Here is a 25,826-nt window from a genome sequence, read left to right on the forward strand (position 1 = left end):
CTGATCCTGACAAACTAGCACCTGCAGGTTAATCTTCTGGTGATGCTCAGTGATGAGTGACTCTCTGGAATTGTTTCTCAATTCTGGCCTGACTCTGAGAGAATATACAATATAATCCAAACACAAAATTTTGTAAGTCTATATCTGTACCTTATGGTGTTTCACTAATAAACATTTTTTTTTTAAATGCAGGTCTGTGTGGAGAGGTGGGGGTTGATGGGAAGGAAACTGGAAACATTGGAGGTGGGAAATGTACATTGGTGGATGGATGGGTGAACAATGATGACTGAAGCCTGAGCATGAACAGCTTTATAAGGGTCTATCTCCCATCAATTCAATAAAAAAGTTTTTAAGAGGAGAATGGCTTATATTTGGATGTATAGAATTAGATGTGTAGTACAATTTCTGAGGTAAAATCCAGAGCTGAGCTGAGTCGCTGAGATCATCATAGAATTGGAGAAGTGTGATTCTAGACTTGAGTTTGGAGACAGTCCATGATGAGTGGTTCAAATGGGTCCTGCTTTGTGCACCATTCAACATGTCATTACTTAATCTCTTTTTAAAAAATGATTATTTCATTTACTTTAAGGGTAAACTCTGTATGGGCATTTATGAATGGCAAACAAATTTCATTTGCATTAGATATGGAAGTGGGAAAATGCTGCAGGGGACCTGCAGAGGCCTCTCGGGGTACAGAGATGGGGGTGTGGGACAGGCCAAGGGACCTTCCCTAGTGACAGTTTGTGATTGACAGGTACAGGCAGTTACTGGCCATTAGAAGTTAGGGTGAGTAGTCAGCTCTTTCAGCCCACTTTCTCTTTTGAACACGTCCTCCCTTCACAACTTACTGAGTAAGTTTTTTTCAAGAAAACTATCTTGCAGGATTGGAGGGGTGGTCCAGAGGGAAGGGCATTTGCCTTGTGGACCAGCCAATCCAGATGTGACCCCGGGCACCCCATATGATCCCCGAAACCCCACCAGGAGTCGTCCCTGAGTACAGAGCCAGGAGTGAGGCCTGAGCAACACTGGGTATGTCCCTCCAAAAATGTCCAAGTATGCCAAAAAGAGGAGGGGGAAGATGGGAGGGACGGTTCTGATTGCAGTGGGACTCGCTGGAGCATTTGGGAATTTCACACGCACCATTGTAAACTGGTATTCCTTTCGGGATGCAGTGTAGAAAAATCAATGGTAAGTTAAAATTTTATTTTGAAAAAGATCAAAGAGGCCGGGAGATAGTAGAGCGGGAAGGGCACTCGGGCTATCTGACTTCAATCTCTGGCGTCCCATAGAGGCCCTTGAGCATGGCTGGGACTGCTGTGGTTCCAAAACCAAAGAAGCACACAAACAAGGAAATGTAATATATCAAAAGCTAGAACAGGTGGTGAGGTGTCTGCTTTGCATACTTCTATCCTGGGTTGATTCCTGGCACCTCCTAAGGATCCTTGAGCACCATTATGGGTGATCCCTGAGCACAGGACAGGAAACAGGGTCCCCAGTCAAGGGAGGTCTTATCTCTTAGGCCCCTGGAGCAAGACCATGGGGGCCTGTGCAGGGGACAGATTGCCCAGGCGCTGCCAGCCTTGGGCCTGGGAGTCAGTGCTTGACCTCCACATCCCTGGACCCAGAGCAGGATGCCCTGGCTGCCTGTCCTCACTCCCAGCCTTGCGCCCACAGGTGGGACTGCAGGACAAACAGGTGAGTGTCTGCAGCAGCAAAAGGAGTAGGTTCTCGGCCTCCCGCAGTAGGATGTGGCCTCTGACCAGTGTCGGTCTCTGAGAATGAGCAGGAGGAGGAGCAGGTGCTATTGCAGAGCCAGCTCCGGATCGGCTGCAAGGGGAGTGAATCAGGACAAGGTGGATATGGAGAAATGACAGAAGGTGCCGGGGGAGACCCACTGTGAGGGTAGGAGCCCGCCTGGGGTGGTGGGAGGAAGGACAGGCCAGGACGCCACCCTCTATAATGTATCAAAATCTAGAAGAGGCTAGAGGGGTTGTGGGGGTGCGGATTGGCCCTCACTGCACAGAGAGGGTCCTAGTAGCTGGGAGGTTGCTGGGTCGAGGTAGGGGTAAGCCCCATCTCTTAGGCCTTGGGAGAAAGACCCCCAGGGGAATGTGCAGGGGACAGGTTACCCCATGTGCTGTTTTCCTTGGGCCTGTGTGTGAGTGTCTGGGCCCTGAATGTTGTGGCTGGGATTTGGACAGCCTTTGGCCCTTTTTCATGACATAGATGTGCATGCAAGACCAGAAAGTGCAGTGCCTGCAGCCTGGAATGCTTCTGCTGGTACAAAAAGCAGCACACAGCGGCAACCCCACACCTGGATGTCCCACTCACCTGGGCTCGGAGGTCGAGCAGGTGCTGAGGCACAAGGAGCTCATGGACCAGCTGCAGCAGGTGCTAACAAGGCAGCAGGCCCTGCTGGAGGCCAACTTCAGGGAGCTGAGGGAAACCCAGGTGAGGGTGTGGGCAGGGGCTCAGGGACAGGAAGGCGCATCAGGCCCTAGACCTGCCTACTCACCTGGTGCCTTCATCTTTAGGGGATTCTCAGTCCTGAAATCAGGAGCAACTGAGCCCCAGGCCTTGCTGGAATCCCAAGGGTACCCTGAAGAGGGTGAGTGGTAGGTCGGTGTCCAGGAGGGAGAAGTGCCTGATGGGGATCTGGAGGTGGGGCTATACGGGAGGTGGAGCCAGGCGGGACCCCTGAGATGCCTCCACCTTCCTTGCTTGGCTGAGACCCTGGAGTGCCCCACAGTCAATCCAGTGTCGAAGAACACGGAGTTGGAGGTGAACATAGTGGAGGTTTGTGAGACCATGACCTCTATGGAACTCGAGGTGATGGTCATGAAGGACAGGCTGGTGGCATGGGAGAAGACTAAGCATCTGGATGACTAAGGTCTGAGACTAAGGTCTGGTGTCCAGACCCAGGGGAGCGGGATCATGTATTGTGTGAAGAACCCAGAGAGACTCTCCTGTTCCTGTCTGTGAGGAACAGGAGGCCGCAGACCTCAGATCCGGGTCCTGTAATGACCTGCCCCCAAATAACCAGAATCCAGCTCGTCCACTCGAGTTCTGCTGAACAGCTTGTTCACCATTAATCCACTTTTTCTACCATGATGATGTACCCTGTGTTCTTCAATTCCAACTAATCTAGCCCTGATCCAGTTCTTCCCACCCTCCTCCTTCCTCCCTCCTCCCCGCACTAGACCGCAGGGATCAGTGGGACAAAATTGTCTCCTACCTCTAGGCACCAGGGATGTTGGGAGCAGAAATTTAAACTGGGCCACACTCCAACCTCAGTCATGATAGCTTCAAAAGCCAAACAAGGGCTTGATGTGGGAGCTCTCCCTCCCCAGTACACAGTCCCGTTTCTCCATATGGCAGCCCTGAAGCTAATGAGAGCTGGAAACATCGAGAAACCAGTTCTAGACACTCTTTGGGGGCTGTTTGGGCACTAATGCCTCTCTTGCAAACCACAGCACCCAAAAGGAGAGAAAGAGAGAAGAAGGGGAGAATGCCCTTCCACAGAGGCAGGGTGGGAAGAGGGGGATGGGGAGTGGGAGGGATGCTGGGACCCGTGGTGGTGGAGGATGGGCGCTGGTGGAGGGATGGTTACTTGATCATTGTGTGACTGAATCCCAGCAGAAAAATTTGTTTTTTTTTTTTTTTTTTTTTTCCCTTTATTTTATTTTATTTTTTTTAAAGTTGTAGATTTCCAATTTTTTGTGCTTTGGTTTCAATTATACAATGATCAGATACCCATCCCTCCACCAGTGCCCATTTTCCACCACCATGGATAATATCCCTCCCACCCCCATCCCCCCATCCCCCCGTCTCTGTGGCAGGGCAATCCCCTGTGTTCTCTCTCTCCTTTTGGGTGTTTTGGTCTGCAAAAGAGGCATTGAGTGGCAAACATGTTCAGTCCATAGTCTACTTTCGACATGCATCTCCCCTCCTGGGAGGATCCTCCAAACATCCTTTATTTGGTGCTCCCTTCTCTATCTGAATAGCCCTTTCCTCTAGGATACCCGGCTGGCCTCTAAGTTATGGAGTAATCCTCCTGGTGCTGATCTCAGCTATTCTTGGGTATTAATCTCATACTTTGTTACTTTATATCCCCCAGATGAATGCAATCTTTCTATGTCTATCCCTCTCTTTCTGACTCATTTCGCTTAGCATGATACTTTCCATATTGTACCACTTGTATGTAAATTTCATGACTTCATCTTTTCTAAGAGCTACATAGTACTCCATTGTGTAGATGTACCAAAGTTTCTTTAACCAGTCATCTGTTCTTGGGCATTCAGGTTTCTTCCAGTTTCTGGCTATTGTAAAGAGGCCAGCAGAAAAATTTGTAAGTCTATAACTGTACCTCATAGTGTTTCACTAAGAAAAAAATTTTAAAAAATACTTGGATAAAAAAAAGTTACACAGCCTCCAACACATCCATATATGCAGAAACAAACTCAAAACATAAAATAAAAACCCAATCAAAAATAAATCCAAAGAAATAAATTTCAATTTTTAATATGAAAATGAAGAGATCGTGGGGTCTCACCATGTTTCACGCTTGTCCCTATCCCTCCCCGAGCGCGCCCCTCTTAGCCTTTCCAGAGGGTTCAGGGCTTCTTTCTTATGGTCTTTATCCGGATGCCACTCAGCTTGGAAACTGCTCCCGAACTGTTCAGTGGTTCTGAGCAAGAGATTTAATCCACTGCTTCTTGCAAGTCAGAGGATGGGGTCCCATCTGATAGGCAGAAAGGCTGGGGTCGTGAAAGTTAGAGTGGGTTTTCACACCAAAATCTAGAGTCGCAAAAGTTAGATGTGGGTTTTCACATAATCCCAGGGACTGTGCCATCTGGGCAATTGGTAGCCACTGGGGCCCTTTGTTAGTCATCAGTGTCACCCCTGAATGGGGACCTGGAGTTAGATAGTTTGTTTACCTCTGTGGCACAGCGAGAGATCAGAGCCCCCTGCCTCAGAGACAGGTATGCCCAGACCTCTGCCAATGGCCCTACTCAGGGTCAGGGCACCTAGAGCCTGGTGCCCTTCCTCATGTACTAAGAGGATCAACCTCTTTGCCTCTGGAACCCTATTGCTGCTGTGAGAGGGGCTTTTTTAGGTTATTTGTTTTTCGTTTTTTTCACTTCTAAATGGTCATTCTTCCAGGAGGTCTGGTGCCCAGCCTCAACCAAGAGTTGGAGCAGAGCCTCTGAGGCTCTCTTTCAGTCCTCTTGGCTTCTGACACTAGGACCGAATCATCTACAGACTGCAGGATGGTGCATTCCAGGGCTCCAACAAGGATTTTCTTAAGTCCAGAGCGAGGGTCTTCCTGAAGAAGGTGGCCGAGTTTTTGAATCCTTGGGCAACGGGTCCACAGTGACAGGTTTCCTCCTGTCTCTGGATCCTTTGGCCCAAAGGCAAACAGGGGTCTGCTTCCTGGAACAATTTGCAAAGGGAGAAACACATCTTTTGAGGTTCAGGCCGGTCAATCAATGGGCACTAGAGGAAAACAGACTCAAGAAAGTGGAAGGGCTGGGTACCACAAGGTGACCAGCAGGACCGACCACACTGACTCGGCGCAGGTCATGACTTCTCAACTGAGGCCAATGGGTTGCTCCCAGTTGAGCTGCATCCCACCACTATTCCTGCCTCCCAGACCTGCGCAGTATCTTTCCCTATCCCTAGCCACACCTCATGGGCTACCAGACATTGATGCTGTCTCTGGAGGCTCACTCATAGCATGAGTTTATCAGCAGAGGGGCATGATACTGCCATTAGAGGGCGCCTTGAGAGGGTATTTTCCAAAGGGGGAATACAGTGTGAAGGTGGACATTTATTTGCGCTTCTAGCTCTGTCGGGAGCTCTAACGCCAATAAGATACTAAAGGGGGGAACAGGGAGAACCTTGTTTTCCATATGGAACCCCCAGCATCTGCTGAGACCATGGATTCTCGGGCCCAGCCAAAGCAGGGAAGGGCTGCACCTCCGATACCTTCATCGAGCTCTGCTTCCTATGTTGCCCTGTCTTGAGGTCATGGGGCGACCGTTTCCATGAGGCTCTTCTTGGGAGTGTAGGTACCAAGTTACCCTGCCTTCCCTGCCTGCCTGGGGACTCCCTGTGACTCTGTCACACTGTCCAAGTGGTCCTGGTGTCAGTAGACATTTCTGGAAGCTGCCTAACTTTGATTGTCTGCCACTCCCATTCACAGAGGGTCATAGCTTGTGGGGTGTCATATTGGCTCTTTGTTCTCTCCTACAGTATGGCATGGCCCTCTGGGCCAATGATCTGGGGCCTGCCTTTTGCCCCTCCCCATCCTCCACCCCTGACTCCTGCTCCTGCTCTGGCTCCCCTCTTTCTCCCTGCCCCTTGTCTGCCCTGTCAGTTCTCGCCTCCTCTAGACCAAGGGCACACTGGAGGTGCTAGGGCCTGGCCTTAACCACTCCACTGGGGTAGTGCTGTCTGCACTGGACAAGTGGCAGTGGCACCCAGTTGCCATGCTCTCTGCCAACTCCTCCTGGGCACCAGGTGCCACTGCTTGGGTGTTGCTCTTTTTCCTTTTGGTCTTGTCTTGCTTTCTCCCCTGCTTGGTAGTGAGTTTTGTTGTTTCACAAATGAGAATTGTAGCACTAATATAACTTTGAGTTTTCAACGCGTATGAACTCATACGTACTTTGCCAAAATTTCTGCCTAAAGCTAACTAAAAACCAAGCAGCAGGGACTGGAGTGATAGCACAGAGAGTAGGTTGTTTTCCTTGCACGCGGCTGACCTGGATTTGATTCCCAGAATCCCATATGGTTCCCTGAGTACCACCAGGAGTAATTTCTGAGTGCATGAGTCAGGAGTAACCCCTGTGCATCGCTGGGTGTGTCCCATAAAGGAAAAAAAAAGCACATTTTGGCAAGTGGGAGAACATGATGAGATAATAGTGGTAATGGAATGAACAGCTCCAAAGTCTGGACACCGCACAAGGCGAGAGATCAGTTTTACAGCAGATCTGATGGGCGACGGGGTATTAGCAAGCAGCTGACAGAAGAGTATGGAACAAGAAATGACCAAGCTTTCTTGGTGCAGAGAAGATCTGGAGCATATCAATAACGTAGGAAAATTTGGGGGATTTTCCCAGGTTTCTAAGTTGAACAGTGTGACAGACCACCTCTGGGCCATCCCGGGTGATTTCCGGGGCTGTCTCGGCTCTCCCAGACCCTATGCCTCATGGCAGCTCCTGCTCTCCAGGGTAGCCTGTCTGAAGTTAGCCTGCGGGAAATGTGGGCGGAGGTCCCCTCTCCTCTTCAGCAGGGCTCAGGAGATCCTAGTATCAGGACTTGAACAGGGGCTGGGCCGCATCAAGGCAAGCACCTTAAACCCTGCAATATCCCTGGGGCCCATTCTTGAAAAGTCTGAAAGTGCTTGGGAGTGGAAGCTTCAGGTTCCACGGGGCTGTCTCCCTGGGCACTGTGCCGTACAGAAGGGGGATTGAGGCATCTTTAAGGGAGCCCAACTCTACAGGAAGGAGATTTAGGTGGGAAGCAGCTGAAAGAAAAGTACTGCTTGGAGCATGACATTAGTCCAGCAGATAAAGTGATCGTCTTGCACACTGCTGACGTTGGATCAATGGGCCCCCCTAGTTCCACTAGGTATGGTCCCTGAGCTAAGTCAGGAGTAAAGCCTGAGCATGTCTGGGTGTGGTGCCAACACCCAAAGAAAAGTGCTGCAAGCAGACAGGGCCGGCCTTTTCGCAGTGCCCTAAGGAAGGATTGCTCAAGTTCTTAGAGGCCATAAGAGGGATTTCCCTGCTAGTTGGAAGGGGTGAGGAAGGGGAAGGGGGTGACAGCACTGGCTCTCCACTTGTGACTCTGCCTGAGCAGTGACAGTCCACTTGGACAGTCCACAGTGGCCTGACTCAGGCCAGGACTTGGCTGCTGCTTTGACACAAAAGTGTCCTGAAAATGTGTGTCAGGGTCCTCAGGAGGGAGAAGCCCCCAATGGGGGTCAGGAGGCAGGACACCCGGGGGGTCGGAACCAGGCTGACTCTGCCCCCGAGCCCTCCACCTCCCTTGGTTGACTGAGAGCCTGGGGCTACCCCTCAGTCTATCCAGTTTCAGTCAATCAAAGGGCACTGAAGTGGAGGCGAACACAGTGGAGATCATAAAGCCCGAGGAGGTGGAGGTGGTAACAGTCAAGAAGGACAAGCTGGTGGTGTGGGGAAGACTGTGCATCTGGAGGCAGAAATCTGCCCCAACACTGGGCACCGGGGATGTGAGGGGCAGAAATGTCCCCCAATAATAGACACTAGTGGTCTGGGAGGCAAAAAAAAAAGGCCCCAAACAGTAGGCACCAGTGACATGGGGTGCAGAGGTTTCCCCTAACAATAGACAGCAGGGTTCCGGGGACAGAAATGTTCACAATTACTCGGCACCAGGGATGAGCAGAGCTGAAATTTCCTCCAGAAAAAAACACACCAGGGATGTTGGGGAAAATTGTTTTTCAATACTAGACACAAGAGCTCTGGGGGGAGAAATATCCCACAACAGAGAACAGAGCTCAGATAGGAGACATGTCCTCCAACACTACACAATTAGAAGTCCCCAGAGCAGAAATACTCACCCCGGTAGAATTAGTCCAAAGAGTAGCAGTAAGAAATGAACACCTCCCCACCCCCCACCGTAGACAATACCCCAGGAGAGAGGAGTGGAGAATGCCTCTCACCCCTGCTTTCCCACCTAAATGGTTTGTGGGCTGTCCTTGCATGCTCCAGGGCATTTTCCACTTTTTGAGTAAAAATTCTGTCCAGAAGGCCAGAGAGAAGTCTCAGGAGACTCAGTACAGGCTTGGGATGCATGAGGTCAAGAACGTCCCCTGGCACCACAGGGTCTCCTGATCACAAAGGCTGGATCAAATAGAGATCCCCACAAACCCCAAACCTCTCAGGTATGTACACAGGCCATGAGGGTCAATGAAGCAGTACTTGGAAGGATCTCAGTGCTTAGAGGAAACACTCATTCAGAGCATCTGATTTCCAAAACGGCACTTGGGTACAACCATCTACTCCTCCTTGGCCCAGGGAAAACGAGGCAACACTCAAACCTTCGGTTCATGGGCTACAGACCAAGCAAAAGTCTGAGCCGAGAGCTCCCCCTCCTCCAGTGCACTTTTTCTATTCTGGGAAAGGAAGTCCTGAAAAGGATGGAGGCTGGAACAGTCAGCAACTGAGTTCTAGGCACTACCTGGGACAGTTTAGGGGATCATGAATTGGTGGCAGAGGAGAGAGAGGGGAGAGGGCTGAATCACTCTCCCTGACAGCCACTGTCCTGTTTCCAAGATTGTTTCTACAAATGGATGCATCCCAGCCTGTGTGGGTGTGTGGCATTGGGTGGGTGGGTCCTGCCAGGGAACGGCTCATGCTTCTTGATGAAGCATGAGCTGTCCTGTGGGGGTCTCCCCATGGATCAGAACCTGACATGACATGCCCATGCCCATGGTGCCTGTTGCGTCTACACCCCCACTGCAGTGCCCACCGGGAAGAGCCCCCACCTTGCCCCCAATGCGTCGTGGGTGCCAGGCCCCCTAGTGGCAAGATCATGCCTCAGGTAAAGGACCTGCAAACCTCCAGGTATTTCCCAAACCTCTCAAGGACTGGATGGACTTTCTCTGCCCAGAGCCTCACCCCAGTGTGGAACCCTTCACTGCCCACAGGTTCCCCAGACAGCACAAGCCCACAGTGACCCTATGCCCCACCATCAGAGATGGATTTGAATCTCAGCCCAGCGAAAGTGAGAGAGGGAGATGTCAGAGCTACAGGAGACAGCCGGAGACCACTGGGGCCTGAATGTGCTCTGGGCAGGGAGGACAGGGGCACTCGGGTGTTCCATAGTGGGCACGGGCGATATGGGGGAGTTGGGGTTCCTTTCAGGCTGCAGGACTCGTGAGGGCAGCGTGGCCAGGGTGAGTGGCCCTAGTTGGGAGTGTGTGTATTGAGAGGGATTTCCAGAACAGGCCGGGAGCAACACCAGAGAAGAGTCCAGCTTCCCCACGGCCAAGTCTGGTGTCCAGCTCCCAGTAGGATGGACTGAGCCTCAGAGAAAGGGGCAGAGCTGGGGTGGGGAGGTTTTATGGGGTCATTAAGAGCCCTCCAGAACTCAGAAAGGGAAGTCTCTGTGCAACAGGGGGAACTGGTCAGGACTGACTGGATCTGGGGGCTCAAAGGCCTCACAAACTGGCTGCTGCCAGTCTGGGAGGAAGCAGAGACAGAAGGACAGAGAGAACGTGGACACCGGATAAGTCGGGAGCAAGAACTCTGCGGGCCTGAGGAGAGGAGAGGGGAAGGGCAGGGAGGGCAGGGGCTCCAAGGACAGAAAGGAGAGAGAGAGGCCTGGGGAATGAGGGGCGGTGGGGACAGCGACCACGACAGCCCCTCTGCCAGGCTCGCTGGGCTCCCACAGAAGCAGCCAGGCCAGACCTAGGGGTGCTCAGTGGCTAATCCTGGCAGCTGCAGCCCCGCCTGGGCATGGGGGGACGTGATCTCTGGGAAAGAGAAAGTCGTGGACTGAGCTATGGGAAACCGAAAGGGTCAGTGCTCCTGGCCCACCGTGGGGCCCACATAGTTCCAAGCCACCATCGTCGGTAGGGGGCAGTGCCCGAGGGTCCGGGTGGGGGTGGGGAGGCCCGTCAGGCCCACCAGGGCAGAGGCTGGTGCAGCCTTCATAGTGAGGTTACCCCTGGGAGCTCTAGATTTCTCCCTGGCCAATGGGGTTGCAGCCACGAGGCCACGCCCCCATCCCTGCCTATAAAAAAAGCCTCGTGGCCCCGGCCCTCGGGGCACCCTCTCGCAGGGATGCTTGAGGGAGAAGTGGCCCCATCACACCTTCCCCCTGTTGACTCTTCGAGGGGTCATGTAGGGGTCACCTCCAGATGGTGACCCTTCTACTGGTCATCTACTGGTCACCTCTAGGGGTCATCTCTAGGGGATCTTTGGAAATTGGCAGAGCGCAATGGACTGTAAGAAAAGGCCCTGCGTTGGCCCTGCACTGGTCAGTGTATGGCCCCGAGGCCACAGGATCAAGCCCGGGCCCATTTCCAGCAAGTCGTCCGGCAGTTTTGTCCCCAGCAGCCTCTCTCCTCGTCAGGGTCTCCCAGGACTCTTGGATGGGAGTCCCCAGAGAGCCCCTCCGGAAAGAACAGAATTTTAAAACATCAAGTGTATCTTATAAAGGCGGAAGATTGCTTGGCAGAGCGTCATCCTTTAGGGGAGAGTGATTTGGGCTGGTGCACAGCACCAGGAGCTTGAAGCCTGTGATGTCTGAGGAGGGCAAGGCGGGGAGGAGTGACTTCGAGTGTTGAGGGAGGGGCCCTGTGAATGGGGCACTGTGACAGGGGAGACAGGCTGGGAGCAGGAGCTGGGCGAGTCTCCCCGTCCCTCCGCACCTGTGTCCTGCTCTGCGGGCAGCCAGAGGAAATGGGGTAAGCTGTCCACTCCCCAGAATGTTACGACCATGAAAATGCAGAGAGCTCTAGGGCCGGGACATAGAACGCTTGTTTCTAGTTGTCCCTCGTGTCCCTGCCAGCACTGCCAGGAGGGCTCCAGTGGGTCGAAAGCAGGAAAGAATCTACTTAGTAAGGTGCCCGGAGCAGCAGATGGTGATGAGAAATGAGCAGCCCCCGAGATGAGCAGGAGGAACCAAGAGTCGGGGCTGTGGACCATGAAGTTTGGGTGGGGTTGAAGGTCTGGGGTCCTTGACTGTCTGCTTCCTCTCAGGTTTACCGGCCTCTGTGTGCCCCCGAAACAGCCACATCGTTGATAACATTTGCAAGGACAGGTGGAGGCAGGAGGTTCCAGGAACAACGGGTGAATGCGGAGAACAACTGCGGATGCGAGTGGGGGCTGAGGGGACTGAGCTGGGGTGAGAGAAGTGCGCTCAGTGCCGTCTGGAGTCTGAGGGCTGAGGGGTGGCCAGCCGGGAGCCCGGCCAGGATTGAGTTGTGTCTCAGCAACAGTGGAAGGGGTCTGGGTAACATTCCCGAGTCTTGGAGCTGGGCGAGTCTCCTATCATCTCCAATTATCACCTATCATTCCAACATGTCTTCACTGCGAGCCCACGAAAAGTTGCTGTACACCAAGAGTTTTGTGAGAGGCTACAGGGTTTGCCGGCCATCAGCTCCCCTCCACCCTGGGGTATTCGTGGGGCATAACACTTCAGACTTCTGGGCTGTGACTTTCCTGGTCTGTGAAATGGGCTGGTGAGACCCCCTGTGAGGCCAAGAGCCTGCCTTGGCTGATGGCAGGAAGGACAGGTGAGAATGCCCTAAATGAGGGCTGTGGTGGCACTGACTGGCCCACACTACACAGAGGGGTCTGGAGTTGGCAGTTGCCAGGTAGGAGTCAGGGTCCAAGGCAGAGGGAGACCCAACTCCTAGGCTCTGGGACAAAGACCCCATGGGGGCCTGTGGGTGAGTGTGTGAGCCCTGCATCTCCTGGCTGGGATCTAGTCGGCCCTCCTGCCTGTCCTCACAGACACTGTCCTACCTCCCACAGATGCCAGGGCAGGACGAAAAGGTGCAGTGCCAGTGGCTTCCCTGGGGCCGATCTGCTGGTACCTGGAAATGCACATAGCTGCCGACAAGAGCACCTGGATGCCCGCAGTCACCTGGGCTCCAAGGAGGAGCAGCTGTACCAGCAGATGCTGCGGCAGAAGCAGCCCATAGACCAGCTGCTGCAGGTGCCACCAAGGCAGCAGGCCCTGCTGGAGGCCGCCATCAGGGAGCTGAGGGAGACCAGGTGAGAGAGGGGCCAGGAGCTCTGGGGCCGGGAGAAGCCCCTGTGGGTCAGAGGGCGGGGTTACTGGGGAGGGGAGCCAGGCGGCCCCACCCCCAGCCCCCCACCTCCCTTGCTTGGCTGAGACCCTAATGCTGCCCCACATCCCATCCAGTCCAAAGGGATTGGCATGGAGATGAACAACACACAGGTGCTCCTGGACACAAAACGTGAGGAGCTGGAGGCCACGGAGAAGGAGGAGGCGAAGGGGGCCAGGCAGGAGGAGTGCCAGAGTCCAGGAGCTGGAGGAGACAGTCCAGTCCCAGGGGGCAGGGACCATGACCTGTGTGAGATCCAGAGACGCTCCTGTTGCTGTCCTTAAGGAAGAGGAGTCCGCCCACATCGGACCCAGGTCCTGTAATGACCCGCCTAAAATCCAGAAAACGCAGCTGGTCAGCAAGAGCTCCACTGGCAGCCTGACACCCCGCTGATACCCCGATTTTACTGCACTGACGCACTCTGCCTATCTCACCCAATTGATCTAGCCCAGCCCCGTCCTCCCCACGCCACCCGAGTTCTGCCTTCTTCCTCTGCCCTTTGCTCTTCTCCCTCCACTAGAACCAGGGATATCCCTCCCTGCAAGACCAGGAATCAGGGCAAAGGCACAACTATTCTCCATCTCAATACACAGGATATCAGGGGGACAGTAAAGTCTCCTTCTACTAGACCCAGAGATGTGCGGGAAGAAATGTCCCCACCCCTGGGCCCCCGAGGGATCAGTGGGCACAGTTTCCCCCTCTACTAGACCACGGGATCAGGGGGCAGAGATGTCCCCCACCACTAGACGCCAGGGATGGGGGGAACAGGGATGCATCCCCTCACCACTAGATGCCAGGGATCGGGGGCAGCAGAGAGGCCCCCCAACGCGGGACGCCAGGGATCGGGGGTGCCAGAAAGAGAGGCCCCCACACCACTGGACGCCAGGGATCGGGGGGCAAGAGAGAGAGGCCCCCCACCACTGGATGCCAGGGATCGGGGAGGCCAGAGAGAGAGGCCCCCCCACCACTGGACGCCAGGGATCGGGGGGCCAGAGAGAGAGAGAGGCCCCCACCACTGGACGCCAGGGATTAGGGGGGGCAGATAGAGCCCCCCCCACTGGATGCCAGGTATCGGGCGGGGCCAGAGAGAGGCCCCCCCACCACTGTACGCCAGGGATCGGGGGGGCCAGAGAGAGGCCCCCCCACCACTGGACGCCAGGGATCGGGGGGGCCAGAGAGAGAGTCCCCCCCACCACTGGACGCCAGGGATCGGGGGGCCAGAGAGAGAGGCCCCTCCACCACTGGACGCCAGGGATCAGGGAGGGCAATAGAGACAGGCCCCCCCTACTGCTTCACGCCAGGGATCGGGGGGGCCAGAGAGAGAGGCCCCCCACCACTGGACGCCAGGGATCGGGGGGCCAGAGAGAGAGGCCCCCCCACCACTGGACCCCAGGGATTGGGGGGGCCGAGATGTCCCCCCCACTAGACCCCAGGGATCACAAGGGCGGAGATGTCCACCCCCCCACTAGGCCCCAGGAAACAGTGGGGAAGAAATGTCCCCCTCCACAAGATCCGAGGGATCAGGATGGCAGATATATCCCCCCAGCCCCCCCACTGGATGCCAGATATCGGGTGGGGCCAGAGAGAGGCCCCCCCACCACTGGACCCCTGGGGTCGGGGGGGCCAGAGATGCCCCCCCCCACTAGAACCCAGGTATAGGGGGGGCCAGAGATGCCTGCCCCCACCACTAGAGGCCAGGGATCGGGGGCGGCCAGAGAAGCCCCCCCACTAGACGCCAGAGATCGGGGGGGGCAGAGATGCCTCCCCCCACCACTAGACGCCAGGGATCGGGGGGGGCAGAGATGCCTCCCCCAACCACTAGACGCCAGGGATCAGGGTGGGCAGAGATGCCTTCCCCCCAACACTAGACGCCAGGGATCGGGGGGGCCTGAGATGCCTCCCCCCAACTAGACGCCAGGGATCCGGGGGAGCCAGAGAGACCCCCCAACCACGGGACGCCAGGGATCGGGGGGGCCAGAGAGAGAGGCCCCCCACCACTGGACGCCAGGGATCGGGGGGGGCAGAGAGAGAAGCCACCCCCACCACTGGACTCCAGGGATCGGGGGGGGGCAGAGAGAGGCCCCCCCACAACTGGACGCCAGGGATTGGGGGGCCAGAAAGAGAGGCCTCCCCCACCACAGGACGCCAGGGATCGGGGGGGGCCAGAGAGAGAGGCACCCCCACCACAGGACACCAGGGATCGGGGGGGCAGAGAGAGAGGCCCCCCCACCACTGGACGCCAGGGATCGGGGGGGCCAGAGAGAGAGGCCCCCCACCACTGGATGCCAGGGATCGGGGGGGGCCAGAGAGAGAGAGAGGCCCCCGCCACCACTGAACGACAGGGATCGGGGGGGCCAGATAGAGGGCCCCCCCCACTGGACGCCAGGGATCGGGGGGGCCGAGATGTCCCCCGCACTAGGCCCCAGGGATCAGAAGGGCCGAGATATTCCCCCCCCCCCACTAGGCCCCAGGAAACAGTGGGGAAGAAATGTCCCTCTCCACAAGATCCAAGGTATAAGGATGGCAGATATATCCCCCCAGCACTAGCAAACAATGATTTGGAGGTCAGAAGTCACAACTCAGCTCTCCCCTCCCCATTGTGGGGTCCTGTTTCTGCGCATGACAGCCCTGAAGCTTGGCCGCTGGTACCATCCAGTCACCGGATTCTACACACTCTTTGGGGCTGTTTGGGGACTTTGTATTGCTGGCTGAGAAGAGGGAAGGAGGAAGGTGGGCTTTCTCCCTGACTGCCACTGTCTGATTTTCACGATTGTTGCAATAAATGGATCTATCCCAGGCCTGTGTGGGTGTGTGTGTCACTGGGCGGGGCAGGTCTGGCCAGTAGTTGACAATTGCTTCTAGATTGTGGGTTATCCTTGGCCATGTCACCATGCCAAGACGCTTCACCTGCCTGCCCCTGTGTGAAGCCTGTCAATGACCCCAGGAGAGTCCACCCCAAGGGTTGAAGGTCTCAATCACCGATGCGTCCCCAGGAGGGAGGGCAGGATGCAGCACCCAGAGCCCTGCCTTCCACTGCAGCACCTCCATGGCCTCCCCTGCCCCTGGTGCCTGTTTCCCCATTCCCCTCTGCAGTGCACCAGGGACAGACCCCACTTTGCCTCCTAGTGGCCACATCAGGTTTCTCAGGATGAGCACTTGAAAGTGCTCCTGCAGCAGGTGGGTCCAAGGTGCTGACCCCTCACTCAGGGTCCCTCTCCATGGCACCTGCCCTGGCAGGAAGACAGTGTGTAATCAGTGGAGCAGGATGGGGCCGTGAATGGAACATGTTTCTAGTGTCCCCGAGTCTGTACGGAGCTGATCCCTGATAATAGCGCCCCACTTCTGTGTGGACCATCAGGTTATCTAATACAAGTCCCATTGCCACCATCACAGCACGGTCAGACCCCATGAAGTAGAGAACCAGGCCCTGACTCCTCTTTGTTCCTGCACGCCTGGACCTGGTGGGACAGCCTTGGCTGAGTGACACTCTACTGGTGACAAGAAGTGTGTCCAGATCCATGTGTCAGACCAGATGGCAAAGCCTCAGAAGGAAGAGTCATCCTGTTCCAGTCATTTCCAGGAATTTGGTCAGCCACGCCCCTTCCTTCCAGTCACATTTCTTCTGGGAGTCACACTCCTGGTAAGAAAGCCCAGGGCAGGCACAGGCAGCTCCTGGTTTACCCCTTGGTGCCCAGTTCATAGCCCTGCCCCTCTACGTGCACCATGGGCCTGGGGTCGCCCATTCACTCTCAAGGTTCTGCACACCTCACACATGTCCTTCACACCCTCTCGCAGCCTCTACTGGGACTCTGGGCTTAGCTCCCCGTGTCCTGCCTCTGGGTCCCTGGGCTCTGGAAACACCAAGTCCAGGTTTGCCTTGAGGTTTGGGGAGCTGGGAGACTGTGGGGATCAGCAGCTTGACCCCTCTCACCCTCTTGCCGGTGGGAGAGCTGTTCTCCCATTGAACGACTGTCTTGGGAGTTTTTCCTCTTAGAATCAATCTTACAGAGTCTCACCAAGACACAGGTGGCACCCAAGAGTTTGCCGGAAGCATCCCAGAGTATTCCATGTGTGCAGGCTCTATCGAGCTACCCCTAAACGGGCATTAGCAGGTCACAGCATAAATATGTAGGTTGTTTACAGGCTACCTCGATTCTGTGGTAACAACTTTCATCTAACATACATTGGTGCCTACTGCTCTCAGGTGCTCCCACAGTGGTGACTCCAGTTTCTAAGCTCCATTGTTTGAGCGTTCCCGTGAGCCTCTTCCATCACTGCTCAGGCAAACTGCAGAAATGTCTCCCCCCCTAGACCCGAAGGATCGGGGTGCCAGAGATGTCCACCGCCACTAGACGCCAGGGATCAGGGGGGCCAGAGATGCCCCCCAACTAGACGCCAGGGATGGGGGACAGAGATGTCCCCCCCACCAGAGGACGCCAGGGATCGGGGGGGGCCAGAGAGGTCCCTCCTACCACTGGGCGCCAGGGATCGGGGGGGCCGAGATGTGCCCTCCCACTAGGTCCAAGGAAACATTGGAGAAGAAATGTCCCCCTCCACAAGGTCAGAGGGATCAGGATGGCAGATATATCCCGCCAGCACTAGCAAACAATGATTTGGAGGTCAGAAGTTACAACTCAGCTCTCCCCTCCCCATTGTGGTGTCCTGTTTCTTCGCATGACAGCCCTGAAGCTTGACCGCTGGTACCATACAGTGACCGGATTCTACACACTCTTTGGGGCTGTTTGGGGACTTTGTATTGCTGGCTGAGAAGAGAAGAAGGAGGAAGGCGGGCTTTCTCCCTGACTGCTCGGGCAAACTGCTCTCACTCTCTTCCTCGGTGAGAGATTTGGGAACCCCATCCGGGTCAGACAGAAGGACAGAGACATAAATAAAGTTAAAGAAATAGGCGTAGCTTACTGGGGGCGCTCCAGGGCGGACTCTCCGAACCTCAGGTGAGGCAATGGTAACCCGCGCCCTGGGTTAGATGAAGGGGGCTTTGAAGTTGTCTTGGTCTGGTCCTAGTCATCTGTTCGTGGGTCAATGGTAAGGAACCTCGAATGAAGCCTGGTGGCTTCCTGTCACCAGGTGGGCGATAAGTCTTGTCTTCCTCACCTGGAACAAGGTGATCTCTGACTCCAGGAATGTTGCTGTCCACTCAGCCGGTTGCCATTTGGTTTTGGTCACCATTTTGTCAGAGCAAACTTCACATTTGATTCTTGTCAAATGTGGTGATTCCTGACCCATCCATCTTGTCCACCTCCTAGAGTGGGTCTCTCAGAGGTCCTGCCTAGTTTTTCGCTTCTGCCTCTTGTTGCCTGCTTGGTTCCCTCCCCTTAGGCTTGGCAGACAGAATCATGGGCTACAGACAAAGCAAAAGTCTGAGCCGAGAGCTCCCCCTCCTCCAGTGCACTTTTTCTATTCTGGCAAAGGAAGTCCTGAAAAGGATGGAGGCTGAACAGTCAGCAACTGAGTTCTAGGCACTACCTGGGACAGTTTAGGGGATCATGAATTGGTGGCAGAGGAGAGAGAGGGGAGAGGGCTGTATCACTCTCCCTGACAGCCACTGTCCTGTTTCCAAGATTGTTTCTACAAATCGATGCATCCCAGCCTGTGTGGGTGTGTGGCATTGGATGGGTGGGTCCTGCCAGGGAACGGCTCATGCTTCTTGATGAAGCATGAGCTGTCCTGTGGGGGTCTCCCCATGGATCAGAACCTGACATGACATGCCCATGCCCATGGTGCCTGTTGTGTCTACACCCCCTCTGCAGTGCCCACCGGGAAGAGCCCCCACCTTGCCCCCAATGCTTCCTGGGTGCCAGGCCCCCTTGTGGCCAGATCATGCCTCAGGTAAAGGACCTGCAAACCTCCAGGTATTTCCCAAACCTCTCAAGGACTGGAAAGAATTTCTCTGCCCAGAGCCTCACCCCAGTGTGGAACCCTTCACTGCCCACAGGCTCCCCATACAGCACAAGCCCACAGTGACCCTGTGCCGCACCATCAGAGATGGATTTGATTCTCGGCCAGATATACGTGTTCCCGAACCTCCTCTCCCCACAAGGCTGCCCCGTGGTGTCCACCAGAGTCCCTAGCATTCCTGTGCCCCTGCCCCAAGCCTTCCATGAGTCAAACGTGTCTGTGAGGAGACTTGGGGCGTGGGAGGAGGGGATGAGTGGAGGGGACATGAGTTTGTGGTATGCAGGAACGGGCGACGGCCGGAGGGAGCGGCCACCCCAGACAGGTGTTCTCCACACAGGGCTTTTTCCAGGTGGTTCTGGAAGGAGGGTAGGGAGGGTGCCAGGCAGAGGGGGAGAGAGCTGAGTAGAAGCTGGGCAGTGCGGTTGAAGTGGGAGTGGACAGAGGTGAAACCTGCTCAGCCTGAGGATGGAACCGTCTTCCTGTCTTTGGAGCCTGCCTAGGTTTTGGGTGGCACAACTGTGAGCATTGCTGCCCAGCTTAAATACACAACCTCAGAGCAGGGAGAGAGCTCAGGGTCAGGGGACCGTGTGAAAAGACCCAAGTGCCTCCCTGGACACTGCCTGCCCCCTGGGCACCATCAAGTTTGGCTCTGGAGGATCCCATCCCGACCCAGGGATGGCCCTGTCGCATTGGGTCTGAGCCAGGTTCATCATTGGGCCATCTGTCCCTGGAGGCCATGTCAACAGTACGACTTCGTGGGTGACCCAGCCTGCCCTTACCAGAGTGACTTCAGGCTTTTTGGGTGTCGTTGTACAACCTTTCTTGGGAGCTACCGAGGCTTCCAGGAGGCTCCAGGGCAAAGCATTTCTAGAAGATGCGACCAAATTCTATGGCAGGTCTCAACCATGATTGACGTTCCCTTCAGAGGTCCTTCGAAGCACCGTGCCAGGCCTGGGATGCCCCGGTGCAGGGTGTTCCCCGTCCCTGAGGCTGTGTTGCTTCTGCAGGTGCAGAGAGCAGAAGTACAATTATGAAAGTCTGCCAACGACGTCCGTGATCATCGCGTTTTATAACGAAGCTTGGTCAACCCTAATTCGCAACATTTACTGTGTCCTTGAGACGTCCCCAGACATCCTGCTGGAGGAGGTCATCCTGGTGGATGACTACAGCGATAGAGGTGCCCGGCCTCCCCTCTTCCCTCCCCTGGCCTCCCCTCCCCCCACCCCGCCCTCCCTTGACCCCCATCCTCCCCTCCCCTGCTCTTGCCTCTGAGCTCTGTCTGGTTCTCGCTGTGGACGGGTTCTGATTGAAGGCTGTGCTGGGCTGTTCTCTGTGAGGCTCTAAATAACAGTGATTTACAGGAGATAACAGGGAACGTCTCCTCGCAGTTGGGTTATGGCTGTAGAGGGCAGGTGTGGGAGCAGGTGTGGGGGACAGGTGTGGGGGTTAGATATGGGCTCTAGGCATGGGGGCACAGGTGTAGAGGGCAGGTGTTGGGGGGTGGGTGTGAGAGAGAGGTCTTGGGGACAGAGGTGGGGGAGAGGTGTTGGGGGCCAACTGTGAGGGAGGGTGTGGGGGCCAGGTGTGGAGGCAGGTGTGGGGGCCAGGGGTGGGGGCAGGGGTGAACACTCGCCTTCTTTGGGGTGCTGTGCTCCCTGGGCTGCCCCAGCCTGGCCCCTCCCCTGTCTCTCTCACTCCGACCTGTCCTGCAGGGTGTCCAGGGGACTTGGGGAGCACCTAGTAGGGGTCTCACCTCCCACCCTGCAGAAGAACAGTCACCTGGCCACACCTGGCTGCAGGGGACGCTCAGGACTGTAGTCTCGCTTGTTTGTTCTGGGGCCCGCTGGGCGGTTCTCCGGGCTTGCTCCTGGCACTGTGCTCAGGGCTCACTCCTGGTGTGCTCAGAGGACCAGGTGGGGCGTTGGGATCACACATCTTAACCTGGGTGACTGATGTCTTTGGGGTGGTGGCCATGTGCTCGGCTGGAAGTCGTGGGAAGAGTATTCGGGGTCATTCAGCGTTGCCCATGACAGAGTGCAGGGCAGGTGAGCGTGAGGCGATGCCGATAGAGCCAGCTGGGCACCAAGTCCTGACAGTCCTGAGACCTGGGCGTCTGGGTCCAAGGGGGGCACGTGGGAACGTTGCTGGTGGTTCTAGAGTTCTCCATCCCAGCCTTCCCTTGCCCGGGCAGGGCGGGAGTGAGCCGGCTGCCCCATTCTCCTCCCCAGAGCACCTGAAGGAGCGCCTGGAAGCCGAGCTGGCCCACCTGCCCAAGGTACGCCTCATCCGCGCCACCAAGAGGGAGGGCCTGGTGCGCGCCCGGTTGCTCGGGGCTTCGGGGGCCAAGGGCGATGTCCTCACCTTCCTGGACTGCCACTGCGAGTGCCACGAGGGCTGGCTGGAGCCGCTGCTGCAGAGGTGCGTGGGCGGTGCCCAGTGGGAACACGGGAGACCCAGCTCCGTGGGCCTCGGGCTCGGCCTGGCTGCCCCGTCCCCCAGTCTCAGGCCACGGCTCCATCCCTGGTCACATGATCAGGGACCCAGGGCTGGGAGCCTCGAGGGCATCAGGCGCTGCTGTACCCACGGCTTGCTGGTACAGGGGAGTTGCTTTTACTGCCGCTGGTCAGGTGCCTGAGTCGAAAAGTGCTGCCGTGGGCAGAGAGGCCAAGAACAGGATGGTGTGGATCTTATCAGATCACAGCCCTAGGCAGCACATTTTGGTTGTCTTTCCTTCATGCTGGGCTGACTTTCCCAGGTCATCCAGTACCTGTGTTACCTGGGGCTCGTCAAGTCTGATGGGACCCACAGAAATGGTGATTCACAGTAATTTCTCTTATGTATTTATTTATTATTTATTTTTTGCTTTTATGGGTCGCACCCGGCAATCACAGGGGGTCACTCCTGGCTCATGCACTCAGGAATTATTCCTGGTGGTGCTCAGGGGATTCTATGGGATGCTGGGAATCAAACCTGGGTCAGCCGCGTGGAAGGCAAAAGCCCTACCCACTGTGTTATGGCTCCAGCCCCTGTATTTTTTTTGGGGGGGGGGAGTTGTGTGTGTGAAGGGGCTTACCCGTGAGTGCTCAGGGCTTACTCTTGGCTCTGCTCAGGGATCACTCCTGCTGGTGTTCAGGGGACCACATGAGGTGCCGGGGATTGAACCAGGGCAGCCACGTGTCGGGCAGGCACCTTCCCTGGGGTCCTGTGTCTCTGGCGTCCACCTTCCTTAGCGTCACTAGGAAACCATGAGCAGAATCATGGACAGGAAGCAGATGGCCCTCGCCTGGGTTATTTTTATCTTCTTACCCCTGTAGTCTTAAACTACGCTTTTAAGTATCATTCTTTGAAAGGGTTTTAAATGCAGGGGGGAGGGGAACCACTCCAGGCTGCCCTTCCCCCAGACCCACCTTACTCCCTCCACTTCCTCCCTCCTGATGCTGCATCACTGTTGTCGGCTACCCCCAGACTCCTCCAGGTGGGCTGTGCCCCCATATGGCATGGACAAGGATGCGGGGGAGTTCAGGGTCTGCGCAGCTGGCCTCTGGAAGCACACGCACCCACTGTCTCCTCTCACAGTTGTGGGTGTCCATCATCCGGCCCCCAGCCTCACCCTGCTGCTCTCTGCCCTCCCCATTCCTGTCCTCACCCACTCTGGCTCCCTTCATGGCTTCTTTCTCTTCCCCAACTTCAAAGAGGGTCCCAGCAGCTGGACTCCCAGGGGCCCATGTCAGTGCCAGGATTCTGAGAGCAGAGCCATCATCGTGTCTCGCTCTCCCTCTGAATCCCAGGCTGGAGGGTGGCATTGGGGACCGATGCCATGCAGGGTCCAGAAGCAGGGGACCTGAGGGCACACACTGGCCCTGAGTGGAGTGGGAGCGAGCACGGCTTGGAAGGGACGCGGGCGTTCCTGGTCACCCCGTCCCTGGCCATATCTGGGGTGTGTGTGTGTGTGTGTATGTGTGTGTGTGTGTGTGTGTGTGTGTGTGTGTGTGTGTGTGTGTGTGTGGTCACTGCAGGATCGGGGAGGAGGAGACGGCGGTGGTGTGCCCCGTGATCGACGTGATTGACTGGAACACTTTTGAGTACCTGGGCAACTCCGGAGAGCCCCAGATTGGCGGCTTTGACTGGCGGCTGGTGTTCACGTGGCACGTGGTCCCTGAGCGGGAGCGGAAGCGGATGCGGTCCCCCATCGATGTCATCAGGTCAGGACTGGCTGGGAGCGTAACACCCCCCCCAACTGCAGCAGACGCCCCGGGGGGAGGGCAGGGATGCTTCGCTGGGGCCCCACCTGGTTTTGTTCTAAAGCATCTGCTGATTATTTTTTTACTCTACACCCACCCCGCTCTAAGTGTGGGGTTCATATTCATTGGCCTATTTTGTTTATTTAAAAACAAAGGTGAGGGGGCTGGAGAGATAGTTCATGGGTAGGGCGCTTGCCTTGCAGGAGTTTGTCCTGGGTTCGATCCCCCAGGCACCCTGTTATGGTTTCCCGAGCACCGCCAGGAGTGATTCCTGAGTGCAGAGCCAGAAGTTGCTCCCTAGCATTGCCGGGTGTGGTCCCAAAGCCAAAGCCAAAACAAGATAAATAAAAATAGGGTGAAGTATGTATCCTAAAATGTACTGCTCTGACCGTTCTTAAATATATAACTTGGGAGACTCAAGCGCGCTTTTCCCTCGACCTCGCAGAATCTCTCCAACCGTCAGGCGGTGTGTGTCAACCCCAGCCCCTAACGGCTCCATGGCCTCTAACACACCCCCACAAAAACTTTCCCCCTCCCAGACGCCTCACGCGAATGAGGCCACCACGCTTTGTCCCTTCGCGTTTGCCTTCTTGCCGGTCCCGAGATGTTTGCCTTGGGAACCCATAATTCTGCCTTGTGTCAACGTGGCCGGTTTTGTTGGCCCCTTCACCTCCGGTGGGTGTGTCCGCCGTCCAGGAGTTGTGTGCCATGCCCCGGGGAGGACTGATATCACAGGTGCCCTGCCCCCTGGACTGGTGCCAGTCTCCAGGGCCCGAGGTGGCTGGCTGCCACTTCCGGCTGTCCAAGTGGGCGTGGGGTTCTGGGTCAGGTGGCGACTCCATGGTGACGACTCTGAGCACTTAGTGGCAGGCCTCTGTGGGACTGAAGCCAGTTAGGGGATGGGTGAGGGCGCAGGGTGAGGGCGGCCGAGAGCCAGCGTTGGTCAGTGGGTGAGCCTGGGTCTGAGCCCGGCTGCTCGCGTTCTGTTTCATTTGTTTGGCTTAGTTTTCGGGCCACACTTGCTGAGGCTCGGGGTTACTCCTGGCTCTGCACTCAGGAATTACTCCTGGTGCCTCGTGGTGAGGGAGCTGGTGGGCACAGGATGGGGTGCAGGGACCAGGCATGTGTTAGGAGGCTCTGCAGACTTCCCCGTCAGAAATGCGGGCGCAGGAGAAGACGGAGGCTGAGACTGGGGGGTGGGGGGACCTCCGGGGCGGTGGGGGGATTTGGAGAAGCTGATTGACATCTGGGAAAAAGGACGGATTGAGGGTGGCACCCGGATTGCTGGAGTGGCCACTGGGGGGCCGCTGGCATTGCCCCCCACACAGCAGATTTAGAGACTGAGGCAGAGGAGGAGGGATCATGTGTCAGGTCACAGATGCAGCCTGTGATGTCGAGACATACTCCCTCCCCTCCAACTCCCTCCTCCAGTGCACACATATGAAGACATTTGCACAAACCCACACACATGCACACATGCAGCAGCTTCATGGTCAGTTGCCTGCCCCTCCCACAGTCTCATCTCAGTTTTTTTTAAATGTAGGAGTACTGCTATTTATTCAGCCACTGATTAGCTGATTGAACTGTGCATGAACTCCACACATCATCTCAGCTTTCTTGCGTGTTTCAGTCACCCTGTTCCCTAGACTTATACCCTAAAGCCATGTGAAAGTGCTCTCATGCTGGCACCCCTCCCTCCCTCCCTCCCTCCCTCCCTCCTTTCCTCCCTCCCTCCCTCCCTTCTTCCTTCCTTCCTTCCTTCCTTCCTTCCTTCCTTCTTTCCTTTCTTCCTTCCTTCTTTCCCTCCCTCCTTCTTTCCCTCCTTCCCTCCTTCCTTCCTTCCCCTTCCTTCCTTCCTTCCTTCCTTCCTTCCCCTTCCTTCCTTCCTTCCTTCCTTCCTTCCTTCCTTCCTTCCTTCCTTCCTTCTTTCCCCTTCCTTCTTTCCTTCCTTACTTCCTTCCTTCCTCCCTCCCTCCCGCCCTCCCTCCCTCCCTCCCTTCCTTCCTTCCTTCCTTCCTTCCTTCCTTCCTTCCTTCCTTCCTTCCTTCCTTCGTCTCTCTCTCCCTCCCTCTCCTTCTCCCTCCCTCTCCATCTCCTTCCCTCCTTCTCTCCTTCCCTCCTTCTCTCCCTCCCTTTTCTCTCTCTTCTCTCCCTTCCTTGGTCTTCCCTCCCTCCTGTTCTTCCATCCCCCACCAAGGAGTCCCACTGGCCTTTCCCGTGTACTCTGAGCCTGCAGTGCTGGGAGGGCCCCCCAGTGTCACCACAGGGACCCGGCTGCCACCAGTTTCCGACACCCACATCTGCACTCTGGGGTGCTTCCCTTCCAGCTTTCGACCTGAGCCACCTCTGGGGGCCGGGGAAGACGCCAGAATCGAGGGCTTGAGGGAAATGTGCTAGAATCATCTTTCATGGCCTCCAGCAGCCCCCAGCTGCATCTGTGAGTGCCTGGGCTCTGCTGTGAGACCACCACCACCGCCCACCCCGCCACCCTCCCAGCCATGTGCTCTCTCCGCCCTCTCTCCGGGTCCATCTGCAGCTGCCGGGGTCCTCTCATGCTTAGACTTTGCCCATGCTGAGGCCTTCCCAGCACCGTTCATTCCTCTATACTGGACACGCCCCGGTCCTGTACCCTCTCTGCCCTGGAAACAGCTGTCCCTGCCCTTGACCCCTCGTGAGCACATGCATCACATGCAGTTCTCTGATTATTTGGAGGGGTCTGGGAGCTTCCCCAGCTAGGACTCCCAGCAGAGCCCCCCCACCACCAGTGCTCCCAGACTGATGAAGGCAGATCAGGCCTGGGTAAGGGTTCCTGCGGCTGGCACTGA

General features: G+C 56.2%; 1 protein-coding gene across 1 annotated transcript in view; it reads left to right on the plus strand.

Moving 5' to 3' along the window:
• The window catches only part of LOC130026599 (polypeptide N-acetylgalactosaminyltransferase 12-like), a 308,882-nt gene that overhangs the window by 5,398 nt on the left and 277,658 nt on the right, over window positions 1–25,826 (plus strand). Inside the window, 3 exon segments of the mRNA XM_056117440.1 lie at window positions 19,768–19,937; window positions 20,989–21,178; window positions 22,777–22,962. Coding sequence (XP_055973415.1) covers window positions 19,768–19,937; window positions 20,989–21,178; window positions 22,777–22,962 — 546 coding nt within the window.

Source organism: Sorex fumeus, unplaced genomic scaffold, assembly GCF_029834395.1.
Source record: "Sorex fumeus unplaced genomic scaffold, SorFum_2.1 ptg000034l, whole genome shotgun sequence".
Lineage (NCBI taxonomy): Eukaryota > Metazoa > Chordata > Mammalia > Eulipotyphla > Soricidae > Sorex > Sorex fumeus.